The following is a 14699-nucleotide window of genomic DNA, read 5'->3' on the forward strand; positions in this document are numbered from 1 at the left end:
CAATAATTACTTATATACTTGAAATATGAAAGTTAAATATTTTAGGAGTATGATGTCAAGAAATATTTTCCGACGGACACAGATTCCTAATATTTCTGTAGAGGGAAATTAAAAATACAGCACTAAAGATTACACATCAAAAATGTGGTACAATGACCCAGGTTCAACTATAAAACTGTAACGACATCCGCTTGCATTTTATTCCGATTTTAAATATATTCAATTTAAATGTTACCCCATTAGAGGTTATGCTCTTATGTATGCCTTTTAAGGAAAATCATTTCAGTAGTTTTTTTAACCAAAATCGTAATTAAAATTTGTTCATATATAAACTGAGCATTAAAAAGGTTATAAAAGATAAGGCATGTTTTAAGTACCTGATGTTTAAATTGAGTTCAAATGGAAATTGAAGTACCTGTCTCAGTTCAGATAAAAGAGTATTAATTGGTTTTAGAATGGGAATAACGGTCATCTTATAAGAATGTTTTTCCGAATTACAATAGATACTTACTTGTTAAAGTGTTAATATGGTTATTGATTAGGTAGGTGAATATTTCTAAACAATGTTTATGTTAATTATCCTATTTTTCGTCGCTCGAACGTATCTGATTACGTTTGTTGTTGGTTTGCCTACGAACGGGCTTGAGTAAATGTTGAAAACAAGCACTTAAGATAATATCGAGGCGATTAATGGATGCGATTAAAAAATATTTCCAATAAATTTTAATATTCACTGCATTGTTTAAATTATTAAGACTTTTGATAACATTTACCTACATTTCATTTCTTGATAGAGCCGCCTATTAAAAACACTGTTAGGTATATCAGATTTGATGTTAAACATTTTTTTTTCTCCGTGAGGAAATAATTTTAAATCGATTCGGTTAAATGCAACGGTAAACAATAAACCGCTATTAGATTTATACAATATGCACATAAAAATAATTTCTACTTGTACAATTAAATTAATTATGAACAGAAAAAAATTAACTTCTCAAGATTTATACTATACGTGTTATTTCTAATTACTCAGTTTCCATTAACAAAGTTGTTACATACTCTAATGTAATCGCCTCGAGGACATCCTTTTTAAAGAGCTGCGCGAATAAAAGAAACGATTCATAGGCCTATAACAATATAATTTATAGCTTAGAATATGGAGGCCTATGTTCTAGCGTGTGATAGATATCTAGGTGCGCTAGCATCGCTAACCGCCATGTATACGCTAGGCTGACCAGAGGAAATGATTTATCAGGGCGCAGTACGTGATTTGCAGCCGCCGGCGCACCGATTTAATCGCAGGAAGCGACACCGTCGTGCTATGATAAATCTGTAAAGGAACTTATCTATCCAGCTCTAAGCCTCAGCTGCTAGTGATTCATAGTGCTTACGATAGCGCTGTTTATTTTGCTAGAAAATCGCCCACGGAGTGACGGAAAGCGGACAGTGGGTGCGAGCACTAACGAAAGCTTTGATAAGAACAATGCACATTGAATCACAAAGTAATCAAGCTCGAACGGACTAATCACCCTTCCCGATAAGCATCTGATACTCTTGATGTCCAACTTTCATATGTAATCTGATGAGCCAACGAAAAACCTCACAAACAAAAACAAAAGCAAACTCATCAAGGAGTCATCTGAGGGCTCGTCATCAATAAATCTTTACGAGCGCAATCTATTCGGTACGAGTAACTATTCTAAGTCGCGGCACGTCAAAGCTTTTCTTCGTAGAAGTTGTCCGTAAAAACCAGTCTGAACGCGCGCTACCGCTCGTGCTGCGCGCGCGCCCCGCTCCCGACGCACGCGCGCCCGCGCGCGCGCTAAGTCTTCCCCTGCTATATAAGCCGAGCCGCCCTTCCTGATTCACTCATTCCCTTCTGACGCTTCGTGCGCGCATGTCGCTCTCTTTATCGTAGTGATAGTTCGTAATAAGTTCGTAGCATTAACGTTAGTTAAGATGTGTTTAGCTAAGGAAGAGAATTCACCGCAAAAGGAGGTGTCGCCTCCAAGGTCGCCTTGGGCGAAGCTTCTGAACCGACAGGTATGTATCCATAAATCTCAACAAATCCTCAAACTTTGAATCAAGTGTTGTCATCTCATAAAATTTTCGCGCACTTTTCAGAACTTTCCCCCCTGTGCTTCAATCGATTAATACTTGAGACTTATTTTTGTTTTCTTCTATTACAGAACTCCAAACCGAGGCTTCCTCGTAAAGTGGCGAGCTCTACGCGTGTGAATCTTAACAAGTGCTGGTCGAAGCTTGGAGAGCTCATCTCCAACAATTCGCCGCGCGCTGACCTGCCATCACAAAAGACTGCATATCCTGAGGAACCTATTATAGTGCCTTTCTCCGACTTTTTCTATCCTTTGGACCCGGTCAAACCGGTGCCAGTGGAAGACGACGACAATGCTGAGAACCAGAACATCGTCAACACGAGTCGGTTCGAGCTGATCTCCGACGATTCTGAAATCAACGACAACATGGCCAATGAAGTACGGGAAATCTGCTACGCCGCCAACAAGCACAACTGTTTCGTATGTAAGATTTGTTATTAATCTAACGAAATTTTGCTCAATTGTTCCGTCTTCCATTTTTCAATTTTTCTTTTTTGATTAAATCTTTAAAATTTTCGGTAAAGATACAGTGAAAACAAAATCTTGTCTTCCAACAAGTAGATTTAGTAGCTCGCAGTTCGCGGGCAGTCCATGTCTTCCATTAGACTTAGTGCAGTGAGTTGGTGATACAACGCTTTGAGCTTAGAGTTTAAATGTGATTTTAGGTATCGTTTAACTGTGATCTCTAGCGTTATAGATGCCTCTGAGCGAACGCGGTGTAACATCACTTGCTATAAATTAGTTTCGATGTAATTGTAACAGTATAAAATTGTCCATTCAAGTTTTGGTAGACAGCTTTAACGATAAACTGCACTGTAATTATCAACGCACCAGTTTCAGGCTATCTTCTCAAATTCTTGATCTTAGCAGCCTCTGCTTCTATTGTTTGTTGATCTTTGTCCAATGTCTTCCATTAGTTATAAGAGAGTTCTATTATATGTTGTCTGTGATAAATGTTTATAAGTAAACGAAGCTTTAATTAGGTTAAGTAAAAATGATTATTTGAAGGTAATTAATATGTTCTAGTTTGTAACTTTGATATTGAGTGCTCGGGAATGTTAGTAATGTATTTAACTCAATAGGTATCAAATCCAGTGTTTAGTTAAGTGCTTATAAGGTAGTTTTTGGTATGAAATAAGACATATCAGTGACAAAAGCTTTAATAGTTTTTAAGTTTGTACTTTACTGATTGAACGAAATTATTCAAGTGTTCATTAGTATGTAATTTAGTTTGTACAATCTAAAACGGGCCGAATGTGTCAATTATTTAGACTTTAATTTAGAAATTTCTTAAAGTAGCTGTAACTTTATTTTTATTTGATTTATTAAATCTTTAGTTTTTAGTTAATTAGAAATCACTTAATGAATTCTTCCTTATGTGTCAATTACTTATGTTTATATTATGTATAATTACAATGTTTATAATTTGTCCTTTTAAATTCACCATTCGATTTCTCTTTTTTTGGCATTAGATTAAGTTTTAGTATAATATTTGTTAAGGAATTTCAAGACTTTCGTTTGATCTCCCAGTCTTAATAAATATCAACATATTCAAATACTTATTTCTTTCATTCTACTTTCCCGCCAAAACCAAACCTAATGAAATGCAAACGTGTGTTTGCTTTATTTGATTAAAATTACTTGAAGTATAATTAATTACCTAAAAATATACAAATCAACACAGTACTCAATACTTTGTATCTAAGATAGCAGAAATCAATCAGATAACAAAATCACTAATAACCTGACACCCTCATAGCAACCACACACCCAACCAGTTGATCAAATTACGCACACACACAACGTAAACCTGTATATCCAGAAGCGCCCAAGAGCTCCACTTACATAACGATACCCGTTTCAACCGAGTAATTACTAAATAATTAATTGCTGGCCGTGAACAGTAGCGATGATATCTGGTAAGAAATTATGCCTATAGCAATTTATAGGATAGCATCTAGATTATTATTAAGACTATTTAGAATTGTAGATGGATTTAGAATTTAGTAGGTACGTATCTATTAGCTACTGGACTAAAATAGATAACTAATATTGACAAGTCACAACCAAAACTCACTAATTGCATAAAAATAATTAAACAAAAACCAATCTTGTTACGGTTCACTATGGTTCTGAATTTGTGGTAATAATTAATAATAATTCAGCCTATTTAAGTCCCACTGCTGGGCACAGGCCTCCTCTCATGTGCGAGAGGGCTCGGGCTATAGTCCCCACGCTAGCCCAATGCGGATTGGGGACTTCACATACACCTTTGAATTTCTTCGCTGATGTATGCAGGTTTCCTCACGATGTTTTCCTTCACCGAAAAGCTAGTGGTAAATATCAAATGATATTTCGTACATAAGTTCCGAAAAACTCATTGGTACGAGCCAGGATTTGAACCCGCGACCTCCGGATTGAAAGTCGGACGTCATATTCACACGGCCACCACCGCTTCTTTACCTAGTAATTATTGAGTTTTGGTTGTCACAGGTAGCAGCCAAAGAAATTATTTAAATAAAAGGATTTATTACAATGTAAACCAGTCTTCATTAAAAAACAGACTGATGTTTTTTTCATAAATGTATTTGGGGACAATCTCACACAATCAAATCAATTCTTAAGCAATCTTGTTATATGGGTACTAGACAAAGAAACAAATACATGTACATTCAACTATAGTAAACAAATCAGCCGCGTAAGCTGAAGACGCGGGTTCGAGCGGGTGGATTTGGTATTTTTTTCTTTAGTGTATGATATATATTTCAGTTTATAACATGTATACATGCTTATATACATAAATAAATACAAATTGACATCGTCCATTCGTTCATTGATGCCACCGCTGTATCCGTATTTTTTCTTGATCAAGTGAGTCATGTTCGCCGCCCTATTACTGTTGCGATTATGACGACATCAACGCCGCCGCAGTAATGCAGCTACAGTTGACATCCGAATGTAACCTTTGACCTCGCTATGGCAATTGGATAGAGACATGTGTTTTACTCAAAAGAGTAAAACACATAAGAGACAACCATATCTCTTGTATTACTATACAAACGAAATGAACGTTTGATTAGGTAAATGATCACTCGTGATTGCTTATAAATAAAGCTTGTATGAAAATCTGCATATATATATGTTTCTAAATTTTAAACGATAATGTACTAGAGTTAGACCAAGCTAAGTTGGCAGCGATTTTGATAGCTCAGACTGTACAGTCAGCATCAAAAGTAGCGGATGAAACAACGCGCCAAAAGTATCTGATATTCCAGACAATTTTTCCAAATATAAATAATTCCCTAATAAGCACCTTCAAAACTATATCTTTTACAGTCTAAATTGTTCTACATATAGAACCATCAACTTTTGTTAAGCTGTTACAGAATGGTAGATACTTTTGAAACCTTATTTGATCCGCTACTTTTGATGCTGACTGTACAAGTGTTATTTTAAACTTCAAGATTCTATCAAGTTATTACGGTTAAATAACACCTGCACAGAAAAATGCGATTTTGATAGCCCAGAGGCTATCAAAATCGCTACCAACTTAGCTTGGTCTAACTCTACATATTTACAATTAATTTGCTACACACACCTTATTCTTTTCGTATTAAATACGTAACACTGGTTTTGGTACCTGATACATAACGTATGAAACTATTGAATAATTATGATTATGATGGTATTGGGTGATACTTAGCAGTACAAGCGAAATATTGAAGAGAAAAAAAATCAAGTGATTTTTTATACATTATTTGGATATATTCACAGAAAACAGAATATCATTCGCTTATAAATACTGCCAAAATATGCAACGCTATGCAAAATGTGCTTATATGTAACGTAGAATGATAGATGTAGAATTATCGAACGAGCGAGCGAAGCAAAGTTCTCAGAATCAACTTTCGCGATTCGTGAGTTCGCGTATCACAAAGACAAGTTTCTAGACTAGTACGAGTATGTAAAGAAATTAAGTTAAAGTTTACTCGATGGAGATAATCAGATCAGATTCAGAATAGTATTTCTTGACATTTTATATGTTAATAAACTTCTCCGAATCAAATTTTGTCAAAATACATATCCCTACTCATGTTGCGTTTATAACAATAATAATTATTAAGAAAAAAAAGCCGACTTCATTAAGGGAGACTGGGTAAAAGATGGATGATTGTTGATTTTGGATTTCATACAATGAAATTAAAAAGACAGCTAGGTACCTAACCTACGCCTAATTATGTAGAAAAAGAGGTAAAGTTTTTTTTGTCACTGTACCCACCTTGTCACATTTCAGGTTTGTCCTATGGTTGACTGGCAAGATACCCGCAATAGGGTATTCGCCTATATTTAAAATAAATTATTAGACACCATACATAGATAGCAGTTATTTTTACACTCAAGTTCTATATAATAAATAGCATAGAAATATAAAAAAGTGGCTGTGACATAATCGGACAGACAGACGGACATGACGAATCTAAAAGTAGGTGAGTTGACCGTGACGTCATCGTGTAATGTTTCATATGAATTTGTTCATCTGTTCATATGCTTGATTTGTTGATGAAAATACAAAAATCACTATATGTATGCCTTTCACATTTGAATCCTCATGGATCCCATCATCCGAACTGAGTTTTGACAAAAACTGGACCAATCTGTATATGTATATACAAATTCAATCAAAAAAATAATTTTCAAAATCGGTTTAGAAATGACGGAGTTATGAAGTAAAAAACATTTAAAAAAAACATACTAACCGAATTGAAAACCTCCTCCTTTTAAAATCTTGAAGTCGGTTAAAAAAGGCAATTAGGCAAACAGTTATAATTAAACTAATTTTGGGACACGCGAGTGCTTTAAATTTTTTACACGGTGTTCTTTCGCAATTTTAAAATTTTTAAATACATAATTACTTAAAGAGATGTAGCGAGATAAATTTTAAGTTTGAGTAAATCAATACTAAATAATTATACTTTTATGCGATGTTGATGTTAATGCCCGCAAGGTTTATTTTTCAGAGGTATTATGTTTTCATGTATCAACGTTCTACATCAATTCCTTCCACCAACAGAATCTTTGTAGGTACATATAAATAAATCACCATCGTTGCAGGTATCAATAGTTCAGGATTGTATTGTTAATTGTTTTTCACTTCGGAGATTTATTTTATATTTTCACTTCAGAGATTTTTTTTATTTTTCTTTTGAGATTTTTTGCATCACAGACATATTGATTTCATGTTTTCGTATAAAACGAACATGGAATATAAATACTACATGTCAAATGTACAGTGTCTTGGACCCCTACGTGTTCTACGAAAATAAATGTCAGTACGTGTCAAAAAACCGTTCTGAAACGTGACATTTGGTAGACGCAGCGGATGTCCATTTATTGGATATCATGTAAAGTTCGGGCAACGTTTAAGAATGATAAATCGGCCACATTTCTAAACCCGATTCGTTCCAACCCGACGATATCGGGATCACAAAAGTGTGCGACACCTCACTGTAATAAAGGTAGTTTTATACGAACGTATAGAAGGATACGGCAATAGGGACCCGTGAAATCGTAGTGCTGTGACGAATCGCAGAAAAATTTCGGTTTTTCGGTTATTTCTTAGGGATTTGTACGGGCTTTCTTCGCCGATTCGACGCGCTGAACGGGTGTCAGCATTACAAACACATGTGCTTTGATTTAGGCTCGTTCGGCATTCAAAGATCCGCAACGGCTTTTAGATTTCGCGACAGATTTCACGGCGGGCTATGCGTTACATTGATGTTGACTTACCTTCCGTCACAGCTGCTAGTTATGAATTTAATGGGATGACATTGCCATAAAATCTTAAGAAATGCTTTAGTGTCCATCTTTTATTTTGTCAAAGGGAAAATCCAAGATACTTTATCACTGTCGTTTATCGCTATTATTCTGATTATGCTTCTTTCTATCTTAGTAACAATAATTAAAAGTATCAACGAGATATAATTATACGTATTCATCTTTGAACATATAACGTAACGGCACCAGTTATTGGATATTCCGTATTAAACGTTGAATGTCCTATCCGCCTTTAATATTTTGGGTGTGTTGTATCAAAGATTCTGCAATTAGTTTCCATATACTATATTGTGTTTTCTTCAGTCATGGACAAAAAACTCCATTAATGGAACCCAAGTAATGGACGTGGAACCAGTGATTGGCCTCCCATAATGGACATTACCCTAGCGGTCTAAAATGGAAGACAATATTAACTTATCCGAAGTCCGAACACACCACCTGACTTGTTTGTTAACTACATATTTTTATTTATGAATTGTTAAAACATAAAATTACAGCATAGACAGAATCATTATATTATAGAATTATATGGCCTCATCATCATCAGAAATCTAAATGCAGTCGATTGGTAGCAGTGTTTAGATTTACATCCTTATTACAGTAACGTTAAAGGCTGTTGATAAGTATAATCGTTATCATAGCTGTAATCTTATTGGTAACACAGTGATCCGGATTTCACGCGAGACTTATTTGTTCTACTCGGGCAGGACAAAGGTGTGTGAGTCGTGAATTTTAACAAGACGGGCGGCGAGTCGTGTTAGTTTTCACAGGTTGCGAGCAACAATACTTGGCTCATTCAGTGGAAGCCGCTGTTAAAAGATGCTTCAATTAAGTGGCCGAATAAAGTTTACAGCCTATTCTTTGAAAAGCCTTATAACTGGAAGTGCCCTTCTTCACTTGCGCTCACTTCACTTTTAGTTGCACTTCTTGTATGATAAGATATTTTGCTGATGAATGTCTTTTAGCAATTAGAGAAACTGGCTATACTCGATATATAAGTGCGAAGAGATGCCTAATGACATGACTCTGATTGCATTACGTACACACTAATCAGCGTGAGCGCTCGTCAAGGTCGTTTCAAAACAAGAGAAAAACCTTTACAAATTGTTAATTAAGAATCAGTATCACTGCCTTAACCATTAATTCCCTCCCTTATACAATACTTACCAGATTAAGGCGTTAACTATCATAAGTCATCAGTGTAATGCTACTCCTCTGTCTTCAGATTATCTGTCTTAAATGTACCGCTATTTTAATGTTATTTCATATTATATATTCGTAGGTACATACCAGCTTCTAACTTCTACAATTTATACATATTAAACTATAAGATAAGATAAGGAACATTTACATTTCAGCCATTTTTTAAAAAGCGAAAATTTGAGTGGCATGACATCTTAATAAATCTAAATATTTTTAAGATACCTTTTATGAATAAAAAGCAGTAAATTACTGTTACGTACATAGATCAACTTTGTATAAATCAGGTCCAAGCATGTACCAACAAAACGGACCGGAGCTCCACATATTCGTGTCACGCAACATTTTTTCGGCCACACATCTGCACCATTACCACCGAGCTGACAAACGCGCCGCCGGCGGCGTCTCAAAGAGGTGCGACAATGCAATCGCCATCGTGCTGTTTGTGCATTGTCATTGTTCCGTGAGCGCTGGCGAGTGGAGCTCTCAGCTGATCCAGTATAACATGCCCTCATGATCCTCCATGGTCCGTAATTTTAGTTGGCTCAACAGCTTAATGCAGATCCGACCTCAAACATGATTATTTTTACTAGACAACTTGTTTGACTTTACAACGTAAAGCTGATGGACATAGAATGTTCTCTTCACTTTCCATTCTTCGTATAAGATCTAAATAAATGACTAAGCTAACGGAGGAGAAATAACATACGAATATTATAGTAGGTAGGTATATTAGATACGACTTGATACTTACCTATTTGTAGTATCAAACAGCAATCTAGTTTTCGTTCATCAAGTTTTTACACTACAGCTTTTATCCAGCAGTGGACAATTTATAATTTAGACCAAGGAGACTGAGACTGAGAAATATCCTGTAGAAAAATCCGTTATAACTTTCGTAATCGGAGAAGGTAATTTTTGTTGTTCGAAGTTCCTAGTCTTTGCAATGACTACCCTGCAAGCAATTGGAATAAATTCCCTGTATGCCAAACAGAGCTTATCGACACACTTTCGTTATAATAAAAGGCTTATGTCTCATTTAAACGTGTGGACTTATGTCTTTGTAACCCATGGCATTTCGTGAGCTGTTTACAGATTTACAGACCTACCAAGACAACAAGGTAACAGAGACAAGTATATTTGAACGACTGTAGTCTCCACACCTTACTTGTTTACGTTTTATAGTTCGATTGGCTTTATACCGCTTCCCTGCTTGCATTGCATACCACAAGAGCAGGAAATTAACTAGAGCTGATCTAGGACAGGCACAAGCCCTTACGAATACGAAATCCATCTGCACTTACAACTCAGATTAATTGGTGATTTTTTCTCACTGGTGTTATTGGTAAACAATAAATACAGGTGCCTAATATCAATGGCTGGTTCCTAGATGCCCAATGTTTTGAATTTCCCATGCCAAACCGCTCGAATATGTGCGTGGCGGCAGTTTTGTTTAATCTTCACCTAAATACTTACCTAAATACATACTTTTTTGTACGTTGTTTTGATTTTAGCTCAGCACTATAAACTAATCTCTAAACAGCATTGTAACCCTTAACGATAGCTCATTACAGCGTTACAATACAATCAAAACACTGTTACAAAATATATTCCGTGTCACATCAATGAGCGCCAGTTTTAATAGAGATGGTCAATCTTTATTAATCTTTTGTCTTTTAAGATTGCAAGAAGGTATGAATCTGAAATATTCTTACCGTTTTCGTTCTCGATCGAAGCCCATGTTGGTCCCTGTTAATAAGTGTTTTGTGTCAGGTGATTATTTTGGTGCTATGTCGTAAGTGTCGGGGGAATCGATGCGGCCTTTATAAGGCGTATCGATTTAAAATAAGTAAGTGACCGAAGAACGCGATGTTTTTAACTAATATATTCATTAGTTACATTAAAATTTGAGTACAACAAAATGTAAGATTCTTCGAGTTCAACTGCATCTTAGTCAAGTCGAATAATCAATAAATATAGCTGGTCCTTGTTGAACCTTTGACCCATTATATTATTATTATTCAATTGAATGAATAATATATGTAATATGTAGTTCCATTGTTGTTTCAAAAAAAAATGAAGAGTGACTTTGTTTTCTCATCTTATTTTAAAATTAACCATCGATGTGTCCACTTCGTTCACAGAGAATGATAAGTAGGCCCTTAACTCTCAACAGTATTTGAGTGCATTTCGTGCAATCGTTCAGGGCCGGTGTGGTTTTCTACACCTTTTTTTACCTCAAACCTTTCACACAGGAAACAGCCAAACAACACGCTTCGCAACTTTTTACCACAATCTTTACCCTCTCAAAACCTTCAAGTGTTAATTTTAACGGCGTTTTTGTTGACCGCAACACCCTTTAAGTACAGTGCACCACGGAAAATTATCCCTTATGCGATGAGCTTAAAGAGCAAATTGAGGACTAATTATTGTCGTCACCGTACCGATTTCCTGCTCATTGTTGGCCGGGCAAGTGACACGAAAGACGCATTAAGGCACTTGTGGCACTTGTTGACTTTCGCAAGGGAAAAGTGCCAGGAAACCATTACGGGTTGCCATCATTAGGTGCCGTTGTGTGACACTTAGCCACTTCCGATTAGATGTAGGTAGGGTGAATATAATTTATTAGTTTTAAGACTAATAAATTTGCAAACTCACCATAGATAAATAAATAGGTAAGTAATCAATCAATTATTTTTGCGGGACCATTTGAAGGTCACGGAGTACGAGTATCAATGTCTATTATTTCTTTTCCAGGAACACCTATCATTTAAGTAACTAAAAAAAAGGTTTGGTATAGATCAATTAAATATTATCAAAGTAAGAATTCATCACATTGAACACAATTTACATTCTTTCATCGAATTGTATTAAGTAATTTTTTTTTTTACAATATGATTAGTTTTAGCATTTTTTGATATGTGCTTAAAAAGCTATGTGGTAAATCAATCACTATCCGTTGTTTACAAGCACAATATTTACATTAGATACCTATATGTCCCAATAGCTCGGAAATCATGGTCACATGCGCCCACGCCGATTTTGACGCAGCATGGCGTTGGCGTTGAGGCGGCAGAGGAAGCGCCAAAACACGCGCCATTAGCAACAACAAAAACACAAATCAGTAACACGTGACAATCTAGGAGACCGTAAAAATTTCAACTGAATTTGTTTAGTTTGGCGCTGGGTTCTGTCAGTGGAAATGAAACAACATTGTGTGTTTAGTATTTTAAAGAAAATCGTGGTTAGTAACAAATGCTAATTTATGTTATGAAACACGTTTTGTCTAAATTGTGGAGCAATGAATTGAGCAAGCTAATTACATGTTAGATGTAAGAGTAAATTGCAAAAAAGATGTGCCCATAGCGATAGTTTTTACCTTTTATCTCAATTACTGCGAAAATATACTTGTTTAAAATTCTGCGCGTCAGATCCCTCGCTTTATCACTAGCTGTTTTACTAAAAATTTTGTGTAATTTTTTTTAATCGCATTTGCCCTCGCTTAAAATATGTACAACTTCAGTATAAAAATTACAAATTTGTATTGGCCCCTTCATAAGTAACAATTAAGAGCCCGGTTATTTACTTAATTATAGTTAGACACTCATATAGAATCTGTGCGGAAAGAGAAGAGTCGTGGAATGTATAGGGGCCCAATACATTTCACGACTCTTCTCTTTCCGAACAGACTATATCCCTTGATGTTTTGACGATTGCAATTTTTAAGAAAATATAAAATTAATAGTTACTGTACAATGCCTCAAGGGCCTATTTTATATTTAAGCTAGTTATTAATTTAGTTTAGTATTTATATAGTTACTGTAATACCTCTGTATATATCTATTATGTAAATAAAAAAATAATGTATTACCATTGAAAAAGATCAAATATTAAATTAAATTCTTAATTGCTTTAGTATTTATGAGAAAAGTTTATGTTGTAAAAACAAACACATTTATTTTTGATTGCCCTAAAAATATTTACCCGTCTTAAAGGATCCCTAAAAAGCTGCAGCTCCAGTTTGTTTTCTCAAAATATAGTAACAAGTGGAAAAAATACACTTATCTGCACGTGTGTAACTGGCAATTCGCCGCGGGCTCACATTACCACATTCCTTTTTTAGCCGGAAACTGCGAATTTTTGGGTGACGACAAAAAGCTTGGCTACAGTTTTTACGATGCGCTAGAATTAGGTGAAGCTCTGACATAAATCTTAGAAAAAACCACGAATTGTAGAGCACACATGGTCTACTTTTTTTAGGTTAAAATTCAGCTTGGCCAAAAATCGTCCAATAGCCATGCCTATTGTTAAGAAAAAACACCATCCCAAAAAGATTCGGTAAAAATCCGACCATATCTTTCAACCTAAAAAGTCCACATTTTTATCCTACCGGTAATATAACACTGACCCATTCGAAAAAACGTTTCAAAAAATCTAATTGTGTTCGCAAAAATTTAGCCGAAGCCTTAGCCCCGGGACACAGGAAATGAGTGAGCGGCAAAAACCTCAATAAAAGCCTTCGAAACGTCTCTGATTTGATGGATCGCCGTAACACAATCATTCGCTACGAGAGAACTATAGGAGAGTCTTAAAGTGCCCCTTAAAAATCAAGTGATATTCTTCACTTCTACGCCTATTACGGCCAACTTACAATGATGCAAAGAAGATTCAACCCTATGGTGTCTGAAATATAATACAAAATGGGACAATTGCTTGATGCAATTCCCAACTGAACTTCAACCAAACTTAGTCTAAGCGAATGATTGAAATGGAACTTTATATCGTTTACTTAAAGTTAAATTCAGCTTGCTGTTTTATTGAGTAGATGTAACTTTACGGACTGGATGGTGATGTAACAATATAGTCTGAACACGTGTTTAGACGGCCACTAGAGGCATTCGAGCTTGTTTATCTCCGATAATGACGGCGTTATCACTCTGTGGCAGTGCTTGGATTCTGTAATTTAATGCATTAAAACGTATGATAGTTTGAAAGTTACCTAAAGATATTTGGGTAGGTGCTTGATAAAGTAAGATTGTTTCATATAAACAACGACACAAACTTGTTATGTTTTCTATAGGTAATTAGTAGTTCCCACTTAGTTCCTATTTTTTGGCAGGAAAGATTCTAGAGTCCATTTTCAGGGAATTGTCTTTCTATAATTTCTTCGACGGATCGCGTAATCGCGTTTCATAATTATTTAATATATATACCAGATTTTGTATTAACAAATACAAAATCTGGACAAAACAAATAAAATCAAAATAAGGAGTTATTGATAAATATCCATCATTATCTAATTTCGTTATGATAAACATTCTTATTGCGCACTAAAATCAACTTATGATAAATATTTTTGCATCCACTCTCTCCCACCCAAACTAGCCGGTAACCGAACCTTACCTTATTCTATAATCTTTATAAACTTTTGAAACCCGGACAAAAAGCTTAAAAAGAGTGGGCGTAACTTTGACTGTCATTTCTGCCCTAGTGCACAATAGCCGGCGGGCGCTCGCGCCATCGCCATTTTATTAGAGAAAAAAAAGA

General features: G+C 35.4%; 1 protein-coding gene across 1 annotated transcript; it reads left to right on the forward strand.

Annotated features, from left to right (window-relative positions):
- Positions 1-1415: 1415 nt before the first annotated feature.
- LOC133526534 (uncharacterized) lies at positions 1416-3510 on the forward strand. The gene is made up of 2 exons (XM_061863211.1): positions 1416-2043; positions 2190-3510. The coding sequence occupies exons 1-2, from the start codon at positions 1960-1962 to the stop codon at positions 2556-2558; spliced, it is 453 nt and encodes a 150-aa protein (XP_061719195.1). The 5' UTR covers positions 1416-1959; the 3' UTR covers positions 2559-3510.
- Positions 3511-14699: the final 11189 nt, after the last annotated feature.

The sequence above is a fragment of the Cydia pomonella genome, chromosome 16 (assembly GCF_033807575.1).
Source record: "Cydia pomonella isolate Wapato2018A chromosome 16, ilCydPomo1, whole genome shotgun sequence".
In the NCBI taxonomy this organism is placed as follows: domain Eukaryota; kingdom Metazoa; phylum Arthropoda; class Insecta; order Lepidoptera; family Tortricidae; genus Cydia; species Cydia pomonella.

What these genes read in the sequence shown, in the direction of transcription:
- LOC133526534 (XM_061863211.1), top strand. Translation starts at nt 1,960, where the DNA reads ATGTGTTTAGCTAAGGAAGAGAATTCACCGCAAAAGGAGGTGTCGCCT. An exon ending in CGAAGCTTCTGAACCGACAG is followed by an intron (nt 2,044 to 2,189) that starts GTATGTATCCAT and finishes CTTCTATTACAG; the next exon opens with AACTCCAAACCGAGGCTTCC.